We start from the raw sequence: 23,563 nt of genomic DNA, 5'->3' as shown, positions 1-23,563 counted from the left end.
TCTAGAATTGGGTAAGGTAAAAGGATATCCAGGCACAGACACGCTGGGATTAATGAACATAGATAATCACATCTGTAAGTCATTATATTTTCCCTGCATATTCAGAAATGGCAAATTTAGGAACTCCCAGAGGCAAGCTAAGGTATCTTCTGCATGGAAGTTATCCTCTTACACTCCTGCACAATGCCCTTATAGGCCTTTGATGGAATTATGAAATTGCCCAAAGGTAAGTGGGAAGGAGTAGAAAGACTAAAGGGCAAAATAACTCATATTTTAATACCATCCTTTGCACAAATAAGAATGGGTACAGTTTTTATAATAATGTATTAAAGACACTCTGTAGCATATTTAATGGGCATACCTTGATAAGCACTGAAAATACAAAGATGAATAAGATCTTGTACTCAAAAGAATCCAGAATGTATTGACTCAGTGGAACATAAGAATAAACTGGTTAATTTCTATTTACTTTCATCCTAATATCCTTAAATATATTTTATTTAGTGGTAGAAGATGATGAAGATGACTTTCCTACAACACGTTCTGATGGAGACTTCTTGCATAATACCAATGGCAATAAGGAAAAGTGTAAGTAATATATTTTCCTCCCTCAACTGGATAAAATACACTTTCTAAAGTTACGTAATCACTAACTGTATAACAAGAATAATTATCTAAGTGATTAATTTTTGAAAAGCAGTGGAACTGGTGGGAATTGAAAGTTTCTTCTGGAAAAAGATGTAGATAAAATTCATATTCTTACATTAAATAGTAATGGCCATTAATTAACAAAGACTCATTCTAAATTTCAGGCAATAGCATACTTATTGCAGCAGTATTTGGTAGAATCAGTTTCTGGAACTGCTAACGTTTCTTGTAGGGAAAGCATTGTAATGCAACTTAAATGTTTCTTTAGAGTATGTTTCTGTCTTTAGTGTTTTCTCTTTCCACTTGATAAACTGCTGTTGGAAAATGTATGATCAGTGTTATTAAAGAAAAATAATTGAAATGACTGATTTCACAGCACAGTGTTTGTAGACCAAAAGCAAAGTAGTTTATTTTATATGCCAGTTTATTAATCGTTCCTTTACTTAGAATAGCTAATTTATTAGATGGAATTCTGAATTGTTCACTAGAAACTTCTGATTTGTGACAACGTGGATAAACCTAAAGGGCAGTAAGCTAAAGACATACCACATGGCATCACTCCTACATGGAATCTTAAAACACCAGAAACCTGTGATTAATAGTCAGTGTTCCTGTTTTGACATGTCCTAAAGAAAAAGCTAGATGGATTTCTAAATTTTTTAAGTTACAAATAAGCCTTTATGGAAAAAAAAAAAAAGTAAGTTAATCTAATTGTGCTTTTTTTCCCCCTGAAGTTATGAAAGACTGTGAAGCAATCTATGGCTGTGTCATATTTTCAAATAATTTTTTTAAAACTGTCATGCGTGAAAATAATTTTGTTTCAGAGATCATATGGGAATATTCCATCTGAATATTAATACTAAAATGTAATGGTTCTTTCCCTCACTTGTTCGTTCTTTATTTCTTTCATCATGGCTCTCTACTTTTTTCTTCTAACCTTACTTTCTCCTAATTTTGCAAAATACTAGCTTATTACAAAGTTTTTCTTATAACTTGGGACTGAAATGTTGAACTTTTTTGAGTCATCTAAATTTATATATTTTTATAGAATTAAAGGCTTATTTGGGGAAGTTTCTTTCAGTTACATTTTAATTTCACAATGAATAATCTGATTTAATAGAAAAATATTTTATTTGGATATTGGAAAAAATTATTGAAAGAAGTTGTAAAGCTCACAGGTCCAGTCTTTCATTCCACATACACTGAAATACCACACATACATTTCCCAAAGAAGAATCGAAGCTTATTTCCTATAGAAATTGAACTGGAGAGTTACAGATTCAGGAATACCCAGCACAGCAAAAGATAGCTATATCGGCCTATCAATAAAGTGATTAAATGGAAACTTATATACTAATTATTGAAATCTAAGAGTGTCACTATATATTCTACTTATCTCCAAGAATTCTGGTAACCAGGAACTAAATGAAAATTTACATTCTGAAAGACACAATCCTCAGCTCTCTTCTCTAAGAACACCTGTCAACAAGACATATTTTCTGATAAAAAGTTGAACTCTGGAGACACTGAATGGACTTAGAGAAAGACCTATAAAAATAGAGATTTTTCAAGGTTTCATCGTGAAAAAGTTATCTACCAGGTCACTCTTTGATGAATTCCACTAGTTTAAAAATCATGCTAGGGCATATAGAGTTTACAGTTCCTAACTCTTAAATGTGAACAGCTAGTCAGATCTCCAGATATTTAAGGAAAGCCCACAACATCTCTTTTTTGAAGAGAGATTTAAAACCAAGCAATAGAAGGCAGGGTTATTGCTGTCATTTAGATAAATATCCTATACAAAGTGCACAATTTTAAAAATCATGAGTCATGTTTTAAGTACACCTGTGGAAGTCACCGTTTAAAAGTGTTAATGGCGCCTGGCCACCATGGCTCAGTGGTTGAACGTTGACCCATGCACCAAAAGGTCACTAGTTCGATTCCCAGTCAGGGCACATGCCCAGCTTGTGGGTCTGATCCCCACTGGGGAGCATGCAGGAGGTGGCCAGTCTATGTTCTCTCTTATAAATGTTTCTGTCTCTCTCTCTCCCCCTTCCTTTCTCTCTAAAGTCAATAAAGAAAAAAATTAAAAAATAAAAGTGTTAATGGAAATTAATTTTTGTTAATCACCATAGGTGGAAAGTATCTTTCCATGGTTAACCTCTAGAAGTAAGTTAGAAGCATTGTATCTTTCCATGGTGCTGAGATCCAACAAGAATTGGCTACAGGATAATGGCATTTTCAAATAATTGTAATGATCCTCACCATTAAGGCCATCATTAAGGATTAGGTCTAAATCACTTATTGTAGTAGTGAGTATGCAAAGTTTTTTAACATGTAGAACTAGCTAGTAAAGAGTAAATATTACAAAAATAGGATTGAGGGTTGGCAGGTAGAGCAGGAGTAAAACTTTCAAAGATTCTAACCTGAGAAGAAAGGCAATTAAAGTAATTTTAATATTTAGACCAGAGGAAAAAATTTTAGATAAGAAAACACCTCTTTAGTTCCTTAGTTAAAAGCCTCAAGAATGCTAGGTCATTGAAGGACTGTTTCCTCAATTTTTTGTGAACAAAGTTCTTATTTACCTCTATGTAAACTTTCTTCTGTTAATTCTATATCATCTTAATTTATGTTTCTAGAGACAAAGAGGAGATTTCATGAGGATATATTGGTCAATCCATTTAAAAGATACAACAATAATACACGTAGTTGTATGTAACAATAGAGCCCCAAAATATGTAAAGCAAAAACTAATCAAATTGCCCTGACAGGTTTGGTTCCGTGGTTAGAGAGTCAGCCTTCAGACCAAAGGGTCAAGCGTTTGATTCTCTGTCTAGGGCACGTACCTGGGTTGCAGGTTCGATCCCTGACCCTGTTGAAGTCATGTCGGGGGCAGCCAGTCAATCTGTCTCTCCCCTCTCACCTCTCCTCCCCCCCCCCCCCTTCCACTCAACCTAAAAATCAATGGAAAAAGATCCTCAGGTAAGAATTACAAAAAAAAAATTAAAAAGCTAACCAAATTGAAGAGATAAAGACAATTCAATAGTGATAGTTTGAGACTTCAATACCCAACTTTCAATAATAGACAGAACAAATAGGAAGATAACAAGGAAATAAAATACTTGAATAGTGTAAACAAACAGACTTAGTGGACATCTACAGAACACTCTACCCAACAATAGGAGAATATGTATTCTTCTCAGTTGCACATGGAACCTTTAGGATAGACTTTATATGTGGTCATAAGGTTTAATTAATTTAAAATGATTATAATCATACAAAGTATGTCCTCCAACCTCAGTGGACTGAAATTAGAAATCAATAACAGAAAGTTGGGAAATTCACAAATATGTGGAAATTAACACACACATAAATAACCAGCGGGTCAAAGAAGAAATCACAAAAGAAAAGAGAGCCCTGGCCGGATTGGCTCAGCAGTTAGAGCGTCGTGCTGCAGTCCAGAGAGACCCGGGTTCGGTTCCCGCTAAGGGCATGTACCTCGGTTGCAGTTTGTCCCCGGCCCTGGTTGGTTATGTGGGTGGCAACCACTGGATGTGTCCCTTTTACATTGATATTTCTCTTCCTCTCTCTCCCTCCCACTCTATCTGAACAAAAAATGGAAAAATGTTCTCGGGTGAGGCTAAAAAAAAAAAAATAGAAAATACTGTGAAGTGAAAGAAAGCAAAAATATACCACAACAAAATTAATTTGCAGCTAAAGCAATACTTAGAGGGAAATTTGTAGCTGGAAAACGTGTATTATAAAATAAGGAAGAGAATAAAAAAAAACAATATAGACATAGAACTCAACAAAAGGAAGACAATCCAATTTAAAAATGAAGAGAGGACCTAAATAGACACTTCTCCAAACAGGACATAAAAATGGCCAGGACATTTGAAAAAATGCTCAACATCTCTCATCATCAGAGAGATGCGAATTAAAACAACTATAAGATACCACCTCACACCTGCCAGAATGGCGGCTATCAACAAATCATCAAACAAGTGCTGGCAAAGATGTGGAGAAAAGGGGACTCTTGCACATTTCTGGTGGGAATGCAGACTGGTGAAGCCACTATGGAAAACAATATGGTGTTTCCTCAAAAAATTAAAAATAGAACTATCCAGTGATCCCACTTCTTGGAATACATCCTAAGAAGCTTGAAATACCAATCAGGAAGAATATATGTACCCCTATGTTCATAGCAGTGCTATTTACAATAGCTTAAGATCTGAAAATAGCCCAAGTGCCCATCAGTAGATGAGTGGATAAAAAAAGCTGTGGTACATTTGTACAGTGGAATATTATGCAGCTGTAAGAAAGAAAGATCTCTTACCCTTTGAGACAATGTGGAGGGACCTGGAGAGTGTAATGCTGAGTGAAATAAGCCAGGCAGAGAAATACAAGTACCACATGATCACACTAATTTATGGAACATTGTGAACAAAATAAGCTGTTGACCAAAATAGATCCAGAGTCATGAAAGTAGGGAATGGATTAACAAACCTCAGAGGAGTAGGGAGTGGGAGGGGTGGGAAGAGATAAACCCAAAGAACTTATATGCATATATGCATAACCAGTAGACAGACATTAGGTTGTGGAAAGCAGGAGGGGTGTGGGATTGGGGAGGAGGGGGGTAAATGGGGGAAAAAGGGGGACATCTGTAATACTTTCAACAATAGAAAGCAAATAAATAAAAATTGTAAAAAATACAGAAATTCGATGAAATTATAAGTTTGTCTTTGTTTGTTTTTTTATCCTCACCCGAGGACATTTTTCTATTTTTTGTTCAGATAGAATGGGAAGGAGAGAGAGGAAGAGAGAGAGAGAGAAACATCGACGTGAAAGGGACACATCGAATGGCTGCCACCCACATGACCAACCAGGGCCGGGGACAAGCTGCAACCGAGTACGCGCCCTTAGCAGGAACCGAACCCGGGTCTCTCTGGACCGCAGGCCGATGCTCTAACCACTGAGCCAAACCGGCCAGGGCATAAGTTTGTCTTTGAAAAGAGCAAAACTGATAAACCTTTAGGTAGCCCTGGCCGGTTTGGCTCAGCGGTTAGAGCGTCGGCCTGCGGTCCGGAGAGACTGGGGTTCGGTTCCCGCTGGGGGCATGTACCCCGGTTACAGTTTGTCCCCGGCCCTGGTTGGTCGTGCGGGTGGCGGCCACTCGATGTGTCCCTTTCACGTCGATGTTTCTCTCTCTCTCTCTCTCTTCCTCTCTCTCCCTCCCACTCTACCTGTACAAAAAATGGAAAAATGTCCTCGGGTGAGGATGAAAAAAAAAATTAAAAAAAAACAAAAAAAAAACCTTTAGGTAAATTGATGAAGAAAAAAAGAGAGAAGACTCAAATTACTAAAATCAGAAATGAAAGAGGGAATACATTACTACTGACTTTACAGAAACACAAAGGATTATAGGTGAATGCTATGAACAAATATATGTCAACAAATTTGATAAATTAAATGGCCTAAAGTCCTAGAAAGACACAAACTATTGAAACTGGCTTAAGACGACCTAGAAAATGCAAACAGAACAATAATAAATAAGAGATACTTTAGTAATAAACTTTCCACAAAGAAAAGCCCAAGTACAGATGGCTTCACTGATAAATTATACCAAACATTTAAAGAAAACTTTATACCAGTTCTTCACAGATTTTTTCCAGAAATAAAAATTGGAGGCCAATTTTACCTTGATTTCAAAACCAGGCAAAGATATCACAAGAAAACTGCAGATCGATATATTTTATTAATATTGATACGAATCCTCAATAAAGTACTGTTAAACCAAACCCAGCAACATATAAAAAGGATTATACACTATGACCAGATGGGATTTATCCCAGAATACAAGGTTAGTTTACATTAAAAAGTCAATTAATGCAACAATCATATCAGTAGAGTAAAGGCCAAGACCAGTGATCATCTCAGTAGATGCTGAAAATCATTTGACAAAATCTATTCTTTCATGATTAAAGCAAAACAAACAAAAACTAGGAATGGACACCCTGAACAAAAGTATTTGAAGAACCCACAATTAACATTACACTCAATAGTGAAAGACTAAATGCTTTTCTCCTAAGATCAGGAACAAGACAAGCATGTTCCTTTTTTTATTTTTTAAATTGATTTGGGGGATGGGGGAGAAACATCGATTTATTGTTCTACTTATTTATGCGTTCATTGGTTGATTCTTGTATGCCTGACTGGGGACCAAACCTGCAACTTGGACATATGGGGATGACACTCTAGTCAACTGAGCCACCCAGCTAGGGCAGCCATGTTCATTCTTGCCACTTTTCAACATTGTAGTATAGGTTCTAGCAAGAACTGGGCAAGAACAAGAAATAAAAGGCATCCAGATTTCAAAGGAATAACTAAAATAGGTCTGTTTGAAGATGCCATTAACTTGTATAGAGAAAATAATAAGAAATCCTCTTAAAAAGTATTAGAGGTGATAAATAAGTTCAGCAAGATTCCAGGGTATAAAATCGATATAAAGCCCTGGCCAGTGTGGCTTGGTTGGGCGTCATCCTGTGCACCAGGAGATTGCCGGCTCCATCGATGTCTCTGTCTCTGTCTCTCCCCCCCCCCCCTTCTTCTCTCTAAAAATCAATAAACTAAAAAAATACATATTGAATATGTTTTTCAAATCAATATAAAAGTCAGTTGTATTTTTTATACAGTATCAGTGAACAAAGTGAAAATAAAATTCAACCAGTTTTATTTATAATAGCATCAAAAAGAGTTAAATACTTAGGAATAAATTTAACAAAAGAAGCACAAACTGCCCTGGCCGGTTTTACTCAGTGGTTAGAGCGTCGGCCTGCAGTCCAGAGAGACCCAGGTTCAGTTCCCGCTAAGGGCGCGTGCCTCGGTTGCGGTTTGTCCCCGGTCCTGGTGGTCATGTGGGTGGCATCCACTTGATGTGTACCTTTCACGTCAATGTTTCCCTCTCTCTTTCTCTCCCTCCCACTCTATCTGAACAAAAAATGGAGAAATATCCTCGGGTGAGGATAAAAAAATAAAAAATAAAAGCACAAACCTTCCACTCTGAAGATAATAAAGCATTATGAAAAAAATTGAAGAAGACCTAAATAAAATGGAAAGATGTTCTATGTTCATGGGTCAGAAGAAGACTTAATATTAAGAATTCATTATTCCCCAAATTGACCTATAGATTTAATGTATCCCTTACCAAAATCTCAAGTAGGTTTTTTGCAGAAATAGACAAGCCGATCCTATAATTCATATGGAAATGCAGGTGACCTGGACTAGCTAAAACAGTCTTGAAAAAGAATAAAGGAGGGGGACTCACACTTTTGATTTCATAACTTAGCACAAAAGCAACAGTATAGTATAGTACTGGCATAAGGAGAGACATATAGATCAATGGTATAGAATTGGAAATCCAGAAATAGACCTTCACATTTACAGTAAAATAGACCCTCACATTTACAGTAAATCAGTGGTTCACAGAGTGCCAAGACAATTTGGTGAGGAAAAATAGTTTTCTCAAATGATGCTGGGCAGCTGGATATCCATTTGGGGGAAAATTAAATTGAACCCCTACTTCACACCAAATACAAAAATTAACTCAAAATGAATTAAAGAGCTAAGACTATAAAGATCTTAGAATAAATAATAAGAGTAGCCCTGGCCGATTTGGCTCAGCGGTTAGAGTGTCGTCGGCCTGTGGTCCAGAGAGACCCGGGTTTGGTTCCCACTAAGGGCGAGTACCTCACTTGCAGTTTGTCCCCGGCCCTGGTTGGTCGTGCGGGTGGCAGCCACTTGATGTGTCCCTTTCATGTCGATGTTTCTCTCTCTCTCTTCCTCCCACTCTACCTGAACAAATAATAATAATAATAAGAGTAAATTTTAATGACCTTGGGTAGGCATAGTCTTCTTAGATAAGACCATAAAAGTTAGAAGTAAAAAAGTATTAATTGACCCTTTATCTGTGCTTCAAAAGATACCATCAAAAAATAAAAATATAACTCATAAAATGGGAGAAAGCATTTGCCAATTACATGTCTGATAAGGGATTTGTGTCTAAACTATATAAAGAACTCTTACAAATTGATACTAGAACAATATCTCAATTTAAAAATAGACCAAAAAAAAAAAATCTGATAGACGTTTCTCCAAAGAAGATATACAAATGGCCAATAAATACATGAAAATTTTCTCAATATCATTAGCTGTAGGAAAATGCAAGTTAAAGCCACAATGAGATATCACTTTACACCTACTAGGCTAGCTACAATCTGAAAGAAATACAATATAACAAGTGTTGGTAAGGATGTGGAGAAATTAGAATCCTTTTATGTGGCTGGTGGGAATGTAAAAGGGTGCAGCTGCCTTGGAAAACAATGTAGCAGTTCCTCAACAGGTTAGAGTTTCTATTTGACCTAGCTTTTCTACCCGTAGGTGTTTAGTTAAGAGAAATGAAAACATACATTCACATAAAAATATGTACATGAATGTCCATTGCAACATTATTCATAACAAGATGAACCCAAATTATTCACCTACTAAAGCATGAAAATGTGATATAACCATACAATGGAACATTTTTTAGCTATATGTAAGAATAATGTACTGATACCTGCTATAACATGGGTGAACTTTGAAAATATGCTAAATGGAAGACAGTTACAAAAGACTGCTTATTGTTCGTTTATATGAAATATTCAGAGGCAAATCATAGAAGTAGGAAGTAGGTTAGTGATTGTCTAAGGCTTGGGGCAGGTGATGGTAGGGTTGGGGGAAATGGGAAGTGACTGCCAAAGTGTATGGGATTTTAAGGGATGGTTCATGAAAATGTCCTAAAGTTGATTCTAATGATGCTTGTACAAATTTGTACTTGTTAAATGAGCCAATTATATGGTATGTGAATTATATCTTAATAAAACTGTTATTTTATTTCTTAAAGACTAGAAAATACAGTTAAATTTTTGGCATCTAATTTAGATTAAGCCAATCTAAAGTCAAAAATTTCCTATTTTAAAATCCTCACGTCTTATGATTAAATTGTATTAAATATTGAAGATGGTCATTTGTGTGGATTTTTATTTCTGTTACATTTTCCAGTTGCTCCCATTTAACTACATTTCTAACCATATTTTCTGACTGATTTTCTAACTTAAATCTATTCCTGTTTTGTAAGTAATATACTAGAATATTTTTGTCATATCATGTATAAAATAATGATGGTAAATATCAACTGATCAAATCAAGATATACACACATACATATATGCACGCTCCTTTTTTTTTTTTATTGATTTTTGGGAGAGAGAGAAACATGGACAAGAGAGAACATGTTTTACAAAACTACACAGGTTGATGAAACTCACTGAGAGGAAATTTAGGGTTGATGGAGCTTTCATTACTCAAGGAAACATGAATACTGTTCTGTCCTTTTCCCCCACCTAGTTTGTGTGCACATGCTCATATATTGTCTAAACAAAGAATTTAGACCACAGATTACTTTTCATTCCCTTATCAAGTACTTTGGGGTTTTGCTTAATATTTTTTATCAAGATTAATACAGTTTTACACTATAAGGCATAAGAGACTTGGAGCAAAAATTAAAGTCACCAATACTTAGAGGAGCCCAGTGGGTGACAAATTGAGATTTTTGTTGTTGTTAATCCTCACCAAAGGATATTTTTCAGTTGGTTTTAAATAGAGTGGAAGGGAGTGAGGAAAGAAGGAAGAGGGAGAGAAAGAAACATCAGTGTGAGAGAAACATATCTTTTGGTTGCCTTCTGCACGACCCAGACCAGGGCCTGGATCAAACCTACAACCCAGGTGCGTGCCCTTAACTGGGAATTTAATACTTGGATTGAAGAGTGCCAGGACAACTCTCTAATCACTGAGCAAAACCAGCCAGGGCTTGATGGGGTTTATGTCTTCATGCTTTCATTTCCTAACAGAATACAACATGAGAGAAATTTGTTTCAGAGATCTTACCATGTGTGAAACACTAAATAATGTTGAAAATATCAACTGTTTGAAAGCTTAAAAATCTGTTATATAACCCCTGTATCATTCTGAAAAGGATTTCAGGTGGCTACTTCTGAAAGTAGTAAGTGCAGCTAGCTGAAGAGGTCCATTTTTCTAGAGTTTTTTTTCAAAGACATCTTATGTTGCTCCATCTTGTACTGACTCTGAAGTATATAAATTAGCAAGCATTTAGTAGGAAGGGCCTATTATTACAATTAAACACATTGTCTTATATAGGACACAGATGACTTTAACTTCTAAGTTGATTATTAATAAAAACAATAGTTTACAATAAAACCACAATCTTGGTAATAATGATAGAAAATATAGAAGTTACAATGATAGGAGTTCAGAAAAATATAAGAATAAAATGTGTTTTTAACAGCTTTATTGAGATATAATTAACATACAATAAACTGCACTTATTTAAGTGTACAGTTTGGTAAATTATGATGTTATAACCACAATCAAGATCATCATTGATGTCCATGATTCTTGAAAAGTTTCCTTAATCCCCTTTGTCTTCCCAAACAACCACTGATCTCTTTTTTCTGTCATTATAGGTTAGTCTGCATTTTCTAGAATTTAGTATGAATGGATTTACACAGTTTGTGGGGTTCTTTTGGCCTGACTTCTTTTTCAGTTTGATATTCATCATTGTTATCGCATGTATCAGTATTTGATTCTTTTTATTATTTTATTGCTGAGTAGTATTCCCTCGTGTTGTTACACGACAATTTGTGTATTCACTCGTCTGTTGGTGGATATTTGGTTTGTTTATAGTTTTTGACTATTACAAATAATGCTGCTCTGAACATGCATGTACAAGTCTTTTTATGGACATTTATTTCTTCGGGGTAAATATTTTTTTAAATATGTTTTTATTTTTTAGAGAGAGAGAGAAATATTGCTTGGCTGCCTCCTGCACACCCCCTACTGGGGATTAAACCTACAACCTGAGCATGTGCCCTGACTGGAAATCAAACCAGGACCTCTCAGTCCATGGGACGACACTCAATCCACTGAGCCACACTGGCCGGGCTGTGGGGTAAATAGATAGGAGTGGAACAGCTGAATCATGGTAGGGGTATGTTTAACTTTTCAAGAAACTGCTAAAGTATATTTCACCAGCCATATGTGAGAGTCCCAGTCCCTCCAAATCTCAGCCAACACTTGGTATGGTCAGTCGTTTTCAGTTTTAGTCTTCTAATAGGTGTGGAGTGGAGTGGTATCTCACTGTGGTTTTTAATTTTCCTTTCCCTTGTAATTTACAATATTGAGCATCTTTGCATGTGCTTATTTGCCATCCTATATCTTCTTTGGTGATGTGTATTTAAATCTTCTGTTCAAATTTTTTATTAGGTCATATATTTTTTTATTTTTGAGTTTGAAGGTTACAATATACTATATTTATATTGTATTATAGACTATGTTAGTATTGTATGTATATAATACGTGTGTGTGTGTGTGTATGTGTGTGTATGTAGGATACAAGTTCCTTAACAGACATAGGCTTTACAAAGATTTTCTCCCAGTTAAGGTGTACAATGTAATGATTTGGTATACATAGCAAAATGATTACTTGCACTAGTTAACATCATCTCACATAGTTACCCTTTTTTTGGTGATTAGAGCATCTGACATCTGTCTTAGCAAATTTCTACTATTCAGTGCAATATTATTAACTATAGTCATCATGCTGTGTATTACATTGCTAGACTAACTCATCTCGTATAACTACAGTTTTCATTCTTTTAACTGTGCCTTGAAGAGGAGAAATTTTATATTTTGATGAAGTAGTTTATCAGTTTGTTCTTTTTTTTGGATTGTACCTTTACTGTCATATCTTCATATGAGTTTTTAAAGTTGGAAGTATTATTTTATTTATGAGTTCTATTGCAATGGTTTCTTATTAGTTAGTAGTGTAAGATAGTGTGTTCTCTTGTTTGCATCTTGTGAGTTTAAAATTTTTTTTCATTTCATTCAAAGCTAACTCTGAATTAATAATATAAAATGTAAACATAAAAAACAATTTTGTTGTTGTTGTTTTTAATCCTCAACCAAGGATATTATTCCATTGATTTTCTAGATACAGTGAAAGGGAGGGAGGGGGAGAGAGAGACACACCGATTGGTTGCCTCCCACACAACCCCCAACCAGGGCCAAGAACTGAACCTGGAGCCCATTCAGTCTGCAGGCCAATGCTCCAACCGCTGAGCCAAACTGACCAGGGCAAGATAAAATAATATTTAATGTGTGCATTGGTCTTGCCATAATTAGGTTCTGCTCTAAGCTGTCAGAGTGTTATTAACATATTAGTCCTAGCACTTTATTCACTAGGTACAGCACAGCCAATAGATTTCTGGAAATAAAATAAAGAAAAAAAGACTTCCCCAAAGACTCCATCAAAAATTTACTAGACATAATAAATGAATTTGGCAAAGTAGCAGGATACAAAATTGTTGGCGTTGGTGGTATAGTGGTGAGCATAGCTGCCTTCCAAAATTAATGTCAAGAAATTGATGGCATTCTTATACACCAACGATGAACTCACAGAAAGAGAAACTAAAAAAAAAAAATCCCACTTACGATTGTGGCAAAAAAATTAAGATGCCTAGGAATAAACTTAACCAAAGAAATAAAGGACCTATTCACAGAAAACTGCAGGTCATTGAAAAAAGAAATAGAGGAAGATATAAAAAAGTGGAAGCGCATACATTGTCCATTGATTGAAAGAATTAACATCATTAAAATGTCCATATTACACAAAGCAATCTATAGATTCAATGCAATCCCCATCAGAATATCACGACATACTTCACAGAACTAGAACAAATACTTCAAAAGTTCATATGGAACCAAAAAAGACCTTGAATAGCCATAGCAATCTTGAAAAAGAAGAACAAAGTTGGAGGGATCACATTACCAGATTTCAGGTTATACTACAAAGCCACTGTAATCAAAACAGCCTGGTACTGGCACAGGAACAGGCATATAGACCAGTGGAACAGAACAGAGAACCCAGAAATGGACCCAAGGCAATATACTCAATTAATATTTGACAAAGGTGGCAAGAGCATACAGTGGAGTAAAGACGGCCTCTTTAATAAATGGTGTTGGGAAAATTGGACAGCTACGTGCAAAAAAATGAAACTACACCATCAACTTACACCATATACAAGAATAAACTCAAAATGGATAAAAGACTTAAATGTGACTCATGAATCCATAAAAATCCTAGAAGAAACTGTAGGCAACAAAATTTCAGACATTATACGCAGCAGAATCTTCACTGATACATCACCTAAGGCAACAGAATCAAAGGAAAAAATGAACACATGGGACTACATCAAACTCAAAAGCTTCTGCACAGCAAGAATCTGCACTCTCAATCATCAAAATGGAAAGCCAACCCACTGTATGGCAGAGCATAATTGTCAATGATATATCAGATAAGGGGTTAATTTCCATTATATATAGAGTGCTCATACAACTCCATAAAAGGAAGACAAAGAACCCAATTAAAAAATGGGCAGAGGAACTAAATAGACACCTCTCCAAACAGGACATACAAATGGCCAAGAGACATATAAAGAAATGCTTGACATCACTAATCATCAGAGAGATGCAAATTAAAACAACAATGAGGTATTACCTCACACCTGTCAGAATGGCCTCCATCAACAAATCATCAAACAACAAGTGTTGACAAGGGTGTGGAGAAAAGGGGACTCTAGTACACTGCTGGTGGGAATGCAGACTGGTGCGAATGCAGACTGGTGCAGCCACTATGGGAAACAATATGGTGTTACCTCAAAAACTTAAAAATTGAACTTCCATTTGACCCAGTGATCCCACTTTGAGGAATATACCCTAAGAAGCCTGAAACACCAATCAGAAAGAATATATGTACCCCCGTGTTTGTAGCAGCACTATTTACAATAGCTAAGATCTGGAAACAGCCTAAGTGTCCATCAGTAGATGAATGGTACATATGCTCAATGGAGTACTGTGAAGCTGTAAGAAAGAAAGATCTCTTATCCTCTGAGACGACATGGAGGGACCTGGAAAGTATTATCCTAAGTGAAACAAGCCAAACAGAGAAAGACAAGTATCATATGATCTCACTTATTTGTGGAATATAATGAACATAATAGTCTGAGGAATGGGGTAGTCCCAGAGACGTGGAAGTGGGGTACAGACTGACAATCCCTAGAAAAGGGGGTGGTGGGGGAGAGATAAACCACAGAACTTATATGTATGTATGCAGGAACAATGGACATGGACAACAAAGCTGGGGACAAGGTGAGGAGGGAGGAAGAGGGGGAATCAGTGGGGGAGAAAGAAGAAACATCTGTAACAAAAATAAATTAATTAATTTTAAAAAATTAAAAAATAGACTTGAAAGTGCATATGCTGACACAAGCTTCCTTGCTGAAAGAGTATAAATGGCCCTGGCCAGTTTGGCTCAGCAGTTAGAGTGTTGGCCCATTGACCAGAGAGTCCTGGGTTCAGTTCCCGCTAGAGGCACGTACCTCGGTTGCAATTTGTCTCTGGCCCTGGTTGGGGTTCTGTGGGTGGCAGCCAGGTGATGTGTCTCTCTCACATTGATGTTTCTCTCTCTCCCCCGTCTTTCCCGCTCTATCTGAAGATAAATGCAAAAAAAATTAAAAAGAGTATGAATGGACTTTTTTTTTATTTCTCACCTGAGGATATTTTTCTGTTTATCATCAGATAGAGTGGGAGAGAGGGGGAGAGAGAGAGACAGAGAGAAACATCAATGTGATAGAGCCATATCAACTGGTTGCCTCCAGGAAGATCCTACCAGGGCCGAGGATGAACTGCATCTGAGGTACATGCCCTTGACTGGAATTGAACCCATGACTCATTGGTTTAAAGGCCAACTCTCTAACCACTGTGCCAAACCCTCCAGGGCTGAATGGAAATTTTTAAATGTTGGCCAGGAAGAAGGAAATTATATTCTAAAAACCTTCTCTGATTTGCTAATTTGGGTTTTTTTTTATTTTGTTTTCCTTTTTATTTTAGAGAAAGGAATGGGGGAGAGAGAGAAACATTGATATGAGAAGAAACATCGATCTGTTGCCTCCCGCACATGCCCCATCAGGGATCAAACCTGCAACCTAGGTTTGTGCCTGACTGGAAATCAAAACTGCCACCTTGTGGTGTACGGGATGATATTCCAGCCAACTGAGCCACACTGGCCAGGGCTGATTTGCTAGTTTTCTAAACAACTTTTAATTCTAAGTTGTGAAGAGTTATTTTTTCATTAGAAAGATTTTCAATGGATAACTTTCTTTTTCAGTATTTCCACAGGTAACACCGAAAGGAATTAATGGTATAGACTTTAAAGGGGAGGCAATAACTTTTAAAGCAACTACTGCTGGAATCCTTGCTACACTTTCTCATTGTATTGAACTAATGGTAAAACGTGAGGACAGCTGGCAAAAGAGACTGGATAAGGTAAGACTAGTTTTTCTTTCTTTTAAATAATAATCAGATTTTATTTAAGTTTTATATATGTGGATTGAATGTTTAACCAAACTAACTTCTTTGTTTTTGTTTTTTTGTTTTTTACTTTGGGGGGGGAGTACATGCCCCTAGTGGGAACGGAAGCCGGGACGCTGGTTTGCAGGCTGACGCTCCAACCACTGAGCCAAACCGGCCAAGGCCAAACTGACTTCTTAAGAAAAAACCCATTGAGATTGATAAAAGTAGTAGGTGGTACTACTCTGAAACTTTGCAGGCATCTTAACCTCATTTTCCTGATGAGGTTCATCAGCTAAGTATTCAGTTACTGTACACTGTACATTCTTGATAGGGTTTTAATAGCCTTTAACATTACCCAACTTTATTATATGGTATATGAAACTGCATTTAAGATACATAAACTAACTTAAACACCAATTTATAAAGTTAAATATTAACTTATTGCATTCATAACCATGTAAATTTTCCAAGGTCATTGTGATATTATTCAACATACATTATATTATTCATTAAATATTGCTTCCTGTTCACCTTTTCTGACCTTTATTTAAACTATAACTCGGATAATATTACAATATGAATATTTAGTTTCTAGTGTAAAAAATATGCCTTAGTGAATTTGTTTAGTAGGACTATATCTGTTTATAATTCAACATCAATAAAATAGTAAAATGTTAGAACCGAAACATGCCACCATTTTATAGAATAGGAACTGTGGCCCAGAGACTTGTCCAGAGGTGTTAGAAATAGCAGAGTTAGAAGAGTTTTACTGTTTTCTGTATTTCAGCTCTGGATATTAAGCAACATCAGTCAGAATCTCACTTATTAGTGAGTCATATTGCTTGTAGTATTTGAAGGTGTTATCAATTTGAGTAGGACACTAAGGAAAGCATTGTCATCGCTAATATAATGGCAGAGTGGCCATAGAATTTGAATATCACTGTGTATTTAAAGAGGTCCCCATGTTTAGAAGAAAAGAGAATTGTTCAGAGTTCTCAAGTACAGCAAGCCATGTTGACTAATAAAATATGTATTCTTTAAAAACAGGCAATAAAAACATCCATTTAAGGTACAAACATTTCATTATTATTCTGGAGTCAAACTTAAAAAATGTCTACTCTATATTCTTGTGAATCAAGTTTCATTTTTAGAAGATTTCCTGTGCACACAAAAAATAATGTATTGAGAAAATAGTACATCCCCTTAAATCTATTAGACTAATGATTCAAGAGAATCATTCAACTCATCTAGACTAGTTTATTTAAAACTTTTTGGTTTTAGCCTGGCCAGTGTGACTCAGTGGTTGAGCACCAACCCATGCACCAAGATGTCACCAGTTCGATTCCTGGTCAGAGTATATGCCCAGGTTGTGGTCCCGATCCCCAGTGGGGGGCATGCAGGATGCGGCCAGTCGACGTTCTCTCTCATTGATATTCTCTCTCATCAATGTTTCTATCTCTCTTTCCCTCGCCCTTCCTCTCTCTCTAGAAGCAATAAAGAAAATAAACCTTTTTGATTTTAGTCTCTCTATCCTTCACTAAGGAATCATCATTCATATCTAACCACACTGCCTAAAAATATTCTATTCATTTAAGATGTTTTCTAACATTAATAAACTCACATATGTGTAATTTGGCATGCCCTTTCACTTTCTCCTCTTTTTTGCTGTGCTATGTGTTTTTATGTTCATTTTTTTTTTTTTTTTTTTATCCTCACCCGAGGACATTTTTCCATTTTTTGCACAGATACAGTGGGAGGGAGAGAGAGGGAGAGAGAGAGAGAGAGAAACATCGACGTGAAAGGGACACATCGAGTGGCTGCCACCCGCATGACCAACCAGGGCCTGGGACAAACTGCAACCGAGGTACATGCCCTTAGCGGGAATCGAACCCGGGTCTCTCTGGACCGCAGCCCGATGCTCTAACCGCTGAGCCAAACCAGCCAGGGCTTATGTTCATTTTTAATTAAGATATGTTAAAATATATAGTGAAGTGCACCAGTCTTAAGTGTATTGCTTCATGATTTTTATACATTTGTATATACCCTTGTAAGCACCACTCAGATCCATATACAGAACTTTTATGGCAGAAGTGTCCCTCTTTTCCCTACCTAATCATACCACCACCTCAAGAGGTGATCACAGTTCTAACTTACATGATCATAGATTAGTTTTATCTGTTCTTGGACATCATATAAATTCATACAATATACACTCTTATCTCTATCTCCCCCCTCTGCAACATTGACTGTGAGGTTCATTCGTGTTGTTACATAGTGGTAGTTTGTTCCTTTTTATTGTATTTCATTGTATAATGAATTTTCATTGTTTGATTTCAATTTAATTATCTGTTTTTGCTGTTGATGGACGTTTAGGTTTTTATATTTTGACTATTTTGAATAATAGTCAAAATATTATGTGAACATTCTTGTATATATCTTTTGGTAGACATATGCACTAATTTCTCTTGGGCATATATCTAAGAGTACAATTGTTGATTCATGGGGTATATCTTTAGCTTTAGTGGATACTGACAAACAGTTTTCTAAAGTGGTTATATCAGTTTAAACTCCCACCAGCAGTAGTAGATGAGAATTCTAGTTGCTCTTCACCCTTGTCAGCACTTAATAGTGTCAGTTTTTTATGGGTGTTTTATTTATTTATTTTTTAATTTTTAACCATTCTACTGGGTCTGTAGTCCCAATTTCTCTTGAGTATACAATAAGCACTTAATCTTTGGGTTAATGAATTAATTTATTGATTTGCAATAGCTCTATTGCAGAGAGGGCATTTGGAAGTAGTTAGTTTTGTGTGAGTTTAATGTGGACTTTTAGCCCTTAAGTATTTGAGGTAAGGCATTTGAATTAAAAGCATTGGGTTTACAAGTTTGTTGAACTGAGTACCATTTGACACAATGCAGCCCATTGTTGTAGAAATAAGTATGAGATTGGTACCAGGGCCTTTTCTTTTAAGTGTTGACCTTGGGTCTTTTAACCTCTTAGAGCTGTACACAATATCTATAAAAAAAAAAAAAAAGAGGATTTAAATGGAAATCTAAGCTCTTTTGGGGCTCTAAAATAGTTTTAACCAGCAGTGGGAAAGTACAAGAAATTTCTTTCTTAGTTTATGTTCTTTTTAACATTTATTGATTCCACTTAATTGAGTTATTTTCTTCCTGGCATCCATTATTTGTTTTATGTTTTGTTTTTGTTTATAACAAAGTCAATTTTGCTTTTATTTGGGGGAAACAAACACAGGAATATATTGGAGGCATTCGTCTGGTACTGATTTATCTTTTGTAATGCACAGATACTCTGGCAGTTACTTAATCCTATTAAATATTCAGCCTGCCTATTAGGTGATTTTAGTGGTGATTTAAATGGTAGCTGGTGTATAAATATATAGCCCAGAATAATACTCATTTTTCATAGAAGTGGAGTTATTTTTTGGCCAAATCATAAAATTTCAGTGAAATGCAGAGAAAATTCCCACTTTAAATGATACATTTTTTACTTGCTTTCTTTCAAAAATAGGAAATGGAGAAAAGAAGAAGAATAGAGGAAGCATACAAAAATGCCGTGATAGAACTTAAGAAAAAATCCCACTTTGGAGGACCAGATTATGAGGTATGAAGTTATATTTTGATCTTAGAAAGAAAAACACATAGATATGCCTATCACAAAAGTGATTAGTTTTTAGATTACACTTTTGTAACCTTTAAATATTCTAAATATATAATTCTTCTATGTTTATTTTAATTGAATGTATATTCCATAATATATAAATGCTAGGTTTACTCTGAAATAAAATTTTTGACATTGCCTACAAAGTTTAGTAGAGGCTTTAAAAGGCTCATTATTATGACGGTCCACTTTATGGGACAAGTTCTCTCTCATGTGAGGACAATAATTTTGTTGTTAATCCTCACCCCAGAATATTTTTTCATTAATTTTTTTGTTTTAGAGTGGACGGGAGGGGGAGAGAGAGAAATTGGTTACCTCCCGCACAACCCCAATCTACTGGTGCCAGGGATTTAACCTGAACCCAGGTACATGCCCTTGCCTGGAATCGAACCCACAACCCTTAAGTTTGCAGGCTATCACTCTAACTGCTGAGCCAAACCACCCAGGGCTCAGTAGAGTATTAAAAGTCACTAGAAAATATATTAGAGTTCACAGTAGATTTTGGCAATTTTGTATTTTTCTCACATCCATAAAGACCAAAGTGATAACTGCTATCATTTGAGTGTCTTTGAAATGTTTTAATTTTATAAAGAGAATCCTGCAGGATAGCCTCTGGAGTGTTGTTACTGTTCTTTTTCATAATCCAGCTGGTCCCTAGGTGTTTATATTTACTTAGTGATATTTCATTGAGGTGTGCACTATTCTGTGTGTATGCCGTAGTTGAATAAAAAGTTTTTATGGCCCTGGCTGGTTTGGCTCAGCAGTTAGAGCATCAGCCTGCGGTCCAGAGAGACCTGGGTTCAGTTCCCGCTAAGGGCACGTACCTCGGTTGCTGTTTGTCCCTGGCCCTGGTTGGGTGGTGCAGGTGGCAGCCACTCGATGTGTCCCTTTCACGTCTGTGTGTGTCTCTCTCCCTCCAACTCTATCTGAACAAAATATGAAAAATGTCCTTGGGTGAGGATAAAAAAAAAAAAAAAGTTTTTATGCCCTGGCTGGTTTGCTAAGTGGTTAGAGCACTGGCCCTCATACCAAAGAATTGCAGGTTTGATTCTAGTCAAGGGCACGTATCTCATTGTGGTTTGGTCCCCTGCCCTGGTCAGGGTCGAACGGGAGGCAGCTGGTGCTTGTCGATGTTTCTCCCCCCTCATCCACCCCCCACTCTATCTAAAGATAAATAGAAAAATATCCTTGGGTGAGGATTTAAAAAAAAAGTTTTTGTGGATTTTTGTGTGTGTGTGTGTGAAATGAGTTGTGAGGGAGTCCTCATAACTCTAAAAAGAACTATTACATTAAATCAAGATTTCTCTTATGCCTATTCCAAATGATAGGAGTATACCATAGTTTCTCTCACTCTTCCTGTGTGGCCCCAAGTTGGGCTAGGAATGGGATGATGTTAGATACTTTTTCGTGGATTAGTGATGACTTGGGGTTATCAGTCTAACTGGGAACATTTTAGACCAGCAATATTCATATGTCATATTTTTATATTTAAAAATACAGGGAACCTTAAACCTAAGCCTATTTTATCAGCCTCCACTTTTGCCATAATGTGAAGCCATTACTCAATTTACAGTCCACTTGTTTCATCACACCAGGAACATACCTTGCTTGTTTCCATTTTGCTATTGTTCTTTATACTTTTATCTTCTGATACAGCTGAGGTTCTATTTGCATGAGAATCATTTGGAGAACTTACTAAACATCATATTCCAGGCTCCACCCAAATAATTTCTTTGTATGGGGCTCTGGGAATTTTCATTTTAACAAGTTTCCAAGGCAGTTGAGAACTACTGTTCTGCCATCTAACCAGGCTTTCAAACATCAGCTCAGCTGTTCTTTCTCCATGAATAATACTTGTCTTTGCTTCACAAGATCCCCCTCAGAACTCCTATCTCAGTGGTTCTCAACCTTCCTAATGGCGCAACCCTTTAATACAGTTCCTCATGCTGTATGTGGGTGTATCTGCATGTGGGCAGACCCGCCTGGAGACGGATAGAGGAGCGGTGTCTCAGTTCTTAAGACAATTGGAAATATGTGTTTTCCAATGGTCTTTGTCGACCCCTGTGAAGGTTGAGAACCACTGTCCTATCTGTATTTTTCATTGCCTATAGATCTGCAACTTTGTACTTACTTTTCTTCAATTCTATACAGTTTCTTTTGCAAAGCAAGTATTCAAGTTGCAAGTACTCAACCCTATCGCTGTAGCATGAAAGCAGGCATAGACAATACATATGAATGAGCATGACTATATTCCAGTAGAACTTTATTTTCACTTCATGTGATTCCTACATGTCATGAAATGTTGTTATTCTTTCTCTCTTTTTTTTTTTTTTTTAATCCTCACCCGGGGAGGACATTTTTCCATTTTTTGTACAGATAGAGTGGGAGGGAGAGAGAGGAAGAGAGAGAGAGAGAGAAACATCGATGTGAAAGGGACACATCGAGTGGCTGCCACCCGCACGACCACCAGGGCTGGGGACAAACTGCAACCGAGGTACGTGCCCTTAGCGGGAACCGAACCCGGGTCTCTCCGGACCGCAGGCCAACACTCTAACCACTGAGCCAAACTGGCCAGGGCTATTCTTTCTCTTTTTTTAACCATTTTAAAAATGAAATTTTTAACTTAAAGGCCATGTGAAAGTAGGCAATGGACTGGATTTGGCCCATGGGCTATAGTTCACCAATCCCTTTCTCTAGACAATATTGGTCAATATACAGTAAGTATATGAGTACTGATTGAGTGAATTAATTGTTATGATTCTACAAAGAGCATATGTTATTCATCTTTTATAAAATATTACCTAGTGTACTAACTGGTTCATAAATGTTTGTTGACTCACTTTTCAACTTTCCGATAGAGTTAATGCCAGAGTTATCAGTGTTTTCCGTTTTCTTAAATCACTTTCTTTTTCTCGATGTGTTTGAAAATAGGAAGGTCCAAACAGTCTGATTAATGAAGAAGAGTTCTTTGATGCTGTTGAAGCTGCTCTTGACAGACAAGATAAAATAGAAGAACAGGTATATCTGTTATGAACAATTTTAACACTAGGTATTCCTTGATGTATCTCATTTTATATAAATAGAATTTGAAAACCATGACACTGTGATAACTTATAAATTGAACTGTGTCTTCATTGAGTCACAAATGTAGAAGAATATGTCATATCCTTCATTGATCAATTTCCAAGCAATAGAAAGAAGATCAATGAAAGCATCAATGAAAGATCAAAGAAAGCATGCATAATTAATGTGAAATTAAATGAAAATATTCTGCCTATTCTCCTTGAAGTATCCAACTTCATCATGATCCTATTAATATCAAGCATATATTTACTCTGAGTAAAACAGTTTGAATTTCTTAAGTGCCATATAAATTCAAAAGAAAGATGATCAAGAATTTATTTTTATTCTATGTTGGTACCGTTCAGTTTTTATTATTAACTTTTTTATTACTTGAACTACTTTAACCCTCAATTGATAACTTTGCTCAGTGTTTTATCATCATTAAATTCACAGCAGTTATGCCCAGCTTCTTCTGTGGAAATGGAAGGAAAGCATTTCTTAAATCCTTTAACTCTAATTTCAAGATTACTTGAGCCTTCAATTCTATAACAATGCAGTTACCATGTATTACCACTAGATGGTACTTAAGGGTGAATTTTAATTACTTTTCCCAGACTTGAAACATCTTGCAAATAAATGATATGTTT

The 23,563-nt window shown here is 36.3% G+C and overlaps 1 protein-coding gene across 4 annotated transcripts in view; it reads left to right on the top strand.

The window, feature by feature from the left end:
- CERT1 (ceramide transporter 1) overlaps positions 1-23,563 on the top strand; it is a 94,478-nt gene that overhangs the window by 50,127 nt on the left and 20,788 nt on the right. For all 4 annotated transcript variants that reach the window (XM_036278893.1, XM_036278895.1, XM_036278892.1 and 1 more), the window contains 4 exons: positions 505-588; positions 15,988-16,145; positions 19,704-19,796; positions 22,785-22,871. In XM_036278893.1, coding sequence (XP_036134786.1) covers positions 505-588; positions 15,988-16,145; positions 19,704-19,796; positions 22,785-22,871 — 422 coding nt within the window. The remainder of the gene's footprint in view (positions 1-504; positions 589-15,987; positions 16,146-19,703; positions 19,797-22,784; positions 22,872-23,563) is intronic.

Source organism: Molossus molossus, unplaced genomic scaffold (genome assembly GCF_014108415.1).
Source record: "Molossus molossus isolate mMolMol1 unplaced genomic scaffold, mMolMol1.p scaffold_m16_p_3, whole genome shotgun sequence".
NCBI lineage: Eukaryota > Metazoa > Chordata > Mammalia > Chiroptera > Molossidae > Molossus > Molossus molossus.
The sequence above is the reverse complement of the archived record's forward strand: the minus strand, read 5'-3'. Positions and strand labels throughout refer to the sequence as shown.